General features: G+C 67.3%; 1 protein-coding gene across 1 annotated transcript; it reads right to left on the reverse strand.

Annotated features, from left to right (window-relative positions):
• Positions 1-2302: 2302 nt before the first annotated feature.
• POU3F3 (POU class 3 homeobox 3) lies at positions 2303-4215 on the reverse strand. Its single transcript, XM_029082668.2, has 3 exons — positions 3585-4215; positions 3122-3510; positions 2303-2980 (listed from the first exon to the last, which is right to left on the reverse strand). The coding sequence occupies exons 1-3, from the start codon at positions 4171-4173 to the stop codon at positions 2336-2338; spliced, it is 1623 nt and encodes a 540-aa protein (XP_028938501.1). The 5' UTR covers positions 4174-4215; the 3' UTR covers positions 2303-2335.
• Positions 4216-5542: the final 1327 nt, after the last annotated feature.

Raw genomic sequence — 5542 nt, forward strand, 5'->3', positions numbered from 1 at the left:
AAAATATTAAAAGAAGTCATTTAATGAAAATATAAAGCAAATATTTTTAGATCAACAACGGATCTAACAATTCTCTATTGCCGTCTTTTGAAAAGTCTGTTTATTAAAACCTACCAAAAACACTGCTTGGAAATGGCAGTATTATATAATCACATCCACAGCACCTATTCAATCAAAGTTGGCAACGGATTTAGGAGAGAAGTTCAGATAAGTGCAGCTGCAGATGCTCAGTCTTTCTAAATCCCTTTATCTGAATCAGTCCGGAAATAAAAAATAAAAATATTAATAAAAAAAATATTAGCGGTGGATTTTTTTTTTTAAGGAATCTTCCACGGTGAGTGACAGCCGTCAAGACCCCGTCTTTGACCGCCTGGACGGTTGTCCCTTGATTCATGCAACGTCCTTCTAAGACCTCCAACTTTCGGGGCCGATCCTGTCCTGCTTTTTCCTCCTCCGTTGTCTGTCCCTCTTTTTCCCCCTCCCCTGCCCCTCTTTTTTTTTTGTTTGTTTGTTTGTTTTTGTTTTGTTTCTTTCTCCTCCCGTTCCAGGGTCAACTTTGCGGGGATTTTTTTTTTTTTTGTCTTTCTTTTGTTTTGGCTTCACTCTACCGTCTATTTGCTTTAGTGCTGTGTGCATATTTCCTTCTCTGGATCAACCGGACCGTTTCATGTCAAAGTAGATGTCTGCGCGCCCCCCAAATGATGGGAGTTAGGGTCAAGAAAAGCGGGGTCCTGGAGTGCAGGGAGGCACCCTCTGATCAAACCAGATAAGGCCTTGGCTTCTGCTTCCTTTCTGGATTGCTCCCGGGAAAGGAAGAAAGAAAAAAGTTTTCGTGAATCACATTAGACAGCCCTTCGGAGAGGGGGTGGGGGGATAGGGTGGGGATGGGTGGGGGGAAAGGAGGGACGGAGGGAGAGAGGGCTGGAGGGGGGAGGAGGGAGAGGGCACCTCTTTTGGAGGAGGGTGCTGTCCACCGCTGCGTTGGGGGGGGGGGGGATGAGCTGTTGGTGGGCTCGGTTGGGAGTGGGGGATGGTTGTGGGTGGGTGGGTTGGGGTGGGGATGGTGGTGGCGGTTGGGGGGGGGGGGCTGGAAAGGGACGCACACGCACCACCTCTGCAGTTCTGGTGCATTCTGAATCTCCGTCCCTTTACTCTGGAAACCAGCCCAGCTTCATGGCTCTGCTCGCCCCCTCCCCGCTTTTCTTTCTTTCCTTTTTTTTTTTTAAAATTTTCTTCCTCCAAAACATTTTGTCGTAATTTATATATATATATATATATATATATATATATATATGTATATATATATGTATAGATAGAGGAGGCGGGGCGGGCGGGGAATCAGTCTCCACGGTCTGGACTTTTCAGATTCTGATTAGCCTTGGGATTTGCCTTTCCTTTGACTTTCTCCGTCGTCTATCCGTCTGTCTCTGATAATTTTTGTATTTTAAATCCCCCTGGCCACGGATGTGTGCAGGGGGAAAGGGATCTCTGCATATATATAGATATGTGTGTGTGTGTGTCTCCTGTCCTGCCTTTCCGCGCGTGTGTGTATGTGTGTCTCCCCCTCCCCTCTCTCTCTCTTGTCCTGCCATTCTGCGTGAGTGTGGCTCTCTCCCCCTCTGTGTGTGTGTCCCTCTCCTGTCCTGCCTTTCTGCGTGGCGGTGGCTCTCTGTCTCTCTCCCCCTTTCTCTCTGGGCGTGTGTGTGTGTCCCTCTCCTGTCCTGCCTTTCTGCGTGACTGTGGCTCTCTCTCCCCCTTTCTCTCTGGGTGTGTGACCCTCTCCTGTCCGTCTGCGTGACTGTGTCTCTCTCCCTCTCCGCGTCCCTCTCCTGCCCGGCCCTTCTGCGTGACTGTGTCTCTCTCCCTCTCCGCGTCGCTCTCCTGTCCTGCCTTTCCTCGTGTGTCTGTCCACGAGGCTGTCGCTAGGGTTTGGGGTGTGTGTGGGGGGGGGGGGGGGGGGGGCGCGCCTCTGTCTCCGTTCCCCCCGCCCCCCCAGGTCTCTCTGGCGTGGGCGCGTCTCGCCGCCTCTGTCCCTCCTCGTCTCTGCGTCTGTCGCTCTCCGGTTGGGGGGCGGGGGGCGGATCTCTGCGTGTCCCTGGCCGTCTGTCCCCCCCCCCCCAACTCCCCATCACCCTGGCGTCTCTCGGTGTCTCCCCCACCCCCCTTGCCCCCTCCATCGTGCCCCCCACCCACCCCCCCCTCCCGTCCCGCCCCCCTCCCGCCCCCAGTCCGGCCTATCCTCCTCGGTGCCCCCCTCCTCCCCCGTCCCGCCCCCCTCCCCCGCCCCCCGCTTCCCCCCCCCCCTGCTTGGTGCCCTCCCCCGCGTCCCGGCGGCTCACTGCACGCCGGTCGGCAGGCCGTGGTGGGGGGGCGTGGTGTCGGCGGCCACGTTGCCCACCTGCGAGTACGGCTCGTCGGCCGGCTGCGGCTGGATCCCCGGCGGGGTCATGCGCTTCTCCTTCTGCCGCCGGTTGCAGAACCAGACGCGCACCACCTCCTTCTCCAGCTGCAGGCTGTCCGCCAGGTTGGTGATCTCCTGGGCCGACGGCTTGGGGCACTTGAGGAAGTGGCTCTCCAGGGCGCCCTTGACACTCACCTCGATGGAGGTGCGCTTCTTGCGCTTGCGGCCCTGCGCGGCGATCTTGTCGATGCTGGTGGGGCTGCCGGTGGACGAGTCGGCCTCCTCCAGCCACTTGTTGAGCAGCGGCTTGAGCTTGCACATGTTCTTGAAGCTGAGCTGCAGGGCCTCGAAGCGGCAGATGGTGGTCTGCGAGAAGACGTTGCCGTAGAGGGTGCCCAGGGCCAGCCCCACGTCGGCCTGGGTGAAGCCCAGCTTGATCCTTCGCTGCTTGAACTGCTTGGCGAACTGCTCCAGGTCGTCGGAGGTCGGCGTGTCCTCGTCCGAGTGCGGGTCGTGGCCCGCCAGGCCTCCGGGCCCCCCTCCTCCGGGCCCGGGTCCCGCTCCTCCTCCGCCTCCTCCTCCGGGCCCCCCTCCGGGTCCTCCTCCTCCTCCTCCTCCTCCGCCTGCTCCTCCTCCGCCGCCCCCCAGGAGCGGGGGTCCCGGCGCGTGGTGGGCCGCGGCGTGCACCCCGGGGTGCGGGTGCGGATGGTGCGGGTGCGGGTGGTGCGGGGGGGGCGCGTGCGGGTGGTGGGGGTGCGGGCCCGGGTGGTGATGGTGGTGGTGATGGACGGGGTGCGGGTGCTCGCCCAGCTCCGGCCCGTCCCCCCGCACCAGCCCCGGGTGGACGATGCCCGGCCCGCCCCCGCCGCCGCCGCCGCCGCCGCCGCCGCCGCTCCCTCCTCCTCCTCCCCCCCCTCCTCCTCCTCCTCCTCCGCTCAGCATGCCGTTGACGGTGAAGCCCCCCGGCTGCGTGTAGAGCAGCGCTTGCGGGGGCGGCTGCGGCGGCTGGCCCGCGCCCAGGGCCGGGAGATGCGCGGCGGCGGCGGCGGCGGCGACGGCGGCGGCGGCGGCGGCGGCGGTGCCCCAGCCCCCGGGTGTCCCTGGTGCGGCGGGGGCGGCGGCGGGGGCGGCGGCGGCGGCGGGGGCAGGTGCGGGGGCGGCGGGGGCGGCGGGGGCGGCGGCGGGGGCGGCGGCGGGGGCGGCGGCGGCGGGGGTCCGCGGTGGTGCAGCGCGGGCCCGGCGTGGAGGTCGTCGCGCCCGGCGCCGCCCTTGCCGTCGGGGCCCTGCGGCGCGTTGGCGGCGGCGGCGGCGGCGGCGGCCGGTCCCGGGGGCGGCTGCTGCGGGCTGCCGGCCAGACCCACGGCCCCGCCGGCCCAGGGCGAGCCCGCCTCGGCGGCGGCGGCGGCGGCGGCGGCGGCGGCGGCGGCGGCGGCGGCGGCGGCGTGGGGCAGCGCCGCCACCCACTGGTGTCCGGGCCCCAGCAGGTGGCCGCCGTTGCTGGCCGCCAGGGCCCCCTGCATGAAGTCGCTCTGCACCATCTTCACGGCCGCCGGGTCCCCGCGGTAGCCGCCGGCGCTGACGGCCGCGCCGCCCGGCTGCATGGCGCCGCCCCCCGCGCCCCCGCCGCCGCCCCCGCCGCCGCCGCCGCCCCCGCCGCCCCCGCCGCCGCCGCCGCCCCCGCCGCCGCCCCCGCCGCCGTCCGGGTGCACGATGGAGCCGGCCGACAGCAGCCCGTTCCCCGCCAGGTAGGGGTTAGACGCCGCCGTGGCCATCGCGCTCCGCTCCCGCCACCCCACGGCCGCCACCACCGCGGCCGCCGCCGCCGCCGCCGCAGCAGCAGCCGCCGCCGCCGCCGCCGCCGCCGCGGACCCCGCCGCCCCCGGGCGCCTCCCGCCCCCTCCTCCCTTGCTCTGCTCCCCTCCCCCGCGCTCTCCCGCTCCCCCGCCCCGGGCCCCCGCCTCCCCTCTCTCTCCTCCTCCTCTTCTCCTCCTCCTCCTGCCCCCTCCTGTCCTCCTCCCTCGCTCCCGTCTGCCGCCGCAGCGCCGGTCGGCACGATGCGGGGGTCTCCGCGGGGCCCGCCGCCGCTCCCCGGGCAGGGGCGATGGGCTGTCGGGGAGCCCTCCCTGGCCTCCCTGGACTCCCTGGGCTCCCTGGCCTCTCTGGGCTCCCTGGCCTCTCTGGCCTCCCTGGGCTCCCTGGCCTCTCTGGCCTCCCTGGGCTCCCTGGCCTCTCTGGCCTCTCTGGCCTCTCTGGCCTCCCTGGGCTCCCTGGCCTCCCTGGCCTCCCTGGCCTCCTGCTCCTCTCGGGACGGCGGGGATTCCCCCCCTATCCCCCCGCGCCCCCCCGGCTCCAGCTGGAGTCCGCCTCGGGGGGCGGGGGGCCTCCGAGCGGTCCTCTGTCTGTCTGTCTGTCTGTCCGTCTGTCCGGTCCCGGCCCGGCCCGGCCCGGCCCGGCCCGGCCGGTCCTTTCTCCCTCGGGCCTTGGCCCCTGGCCTCGGGGGTCCAGGAGCGCCCCGCTCCCGGCGCTCAGTTCACCTGTGAGGCAGGGGGAGGGAGGTTTCGCCGGAGGGAGCGGAGCGGCGAAGGGGAAAAGAGGAGAAAAAGAGAGAGGGATGGAGAGGGGGCGGGGGGCGTGTGGGGGGGTGAGGGGCGGGAGAGGAGAAGATCAGCCAACCACCCCTTCTTCGCCTCCTCGCCCGCTCTCCCCTCTTCGCTTTAAGGGTCGCATGTCACTCCCGCCGGCATTTTCCTTCCTTCCCCCTCGTGGAGCAAAACTTTTTCTTCCTTTTTCCTCTTTCCCGCAAGGCGCCTGGGCCGCCGCGGTGGCGGGTGCGGAGGGGAGCAGGCAGGTGGGCCGGTAGGCCGCTGGGCAGGCGGGTCGGAGAGGTGCGGGGTGGGGACTGGGTGCGGGGGTCGGGGGGAGGGGTCGGGGGGGGGCAGGGGAGGGAGGGACGGCCGGGCTCCCGGGCTCCCCCCCTCTCCGGTCCTCGTTTTTCAAGTTCGGCGGGGTGGTCCTAAGCAAACTTCCTGCGATGATGCATGTCTCCGGAGTGGCTAGTGCGGGAGCGCTCTGCTTTCTCTGAAACCAGCCTCCTTCCCCAGCCTCCTCGCAAGAGTTCCCGTCTGGCGAGGCATCTTTCCT

The sequence above is a fragment of the Ornithorhynchus anatinus genome, chromosome 2 (genome assembly GCF_004115215.2).
Source record: "Ornithorhynchus anatinus isolate Pmale09 chromosome 2, mOrnAna1.pri.v4, whole genome shotgun sequence".
Taxonomy (NCBI): domain Eukaryota; kingdom Metazoa; phylum Chordata; class Mammalia; order Monotremata; family Ornithorhynchidae; genus Ornithorhynchus; species Ornithorhynchus anatinus.

Excerpts from the sequence above, each read along its gene's own strand:
- POU3F3 (XM_029082668.2), bottom strand. The coding sequence starts at position 4,173 with ATGGCCACGGCGGCGTCTAACCCCTACCTGGCGGGGAACGGGCTGCTG. Across the intron at positions 3,511-3,584 it reads GCCGCCCCCGCCGCCGCCCC|CCGCACCAGGGACACCCGGG; the intron begins CGCCGCCGCCCC and ends CCGCCGCCCCCG. Across the intron at positions 2,981-3,121 it reads ACGCGCCCCCCCCGCACCAC|GGAGGAGGCGGAGGAGGAGC; the intron begins CCGCACCCGCAC and ends GGGGGGCCCGGA.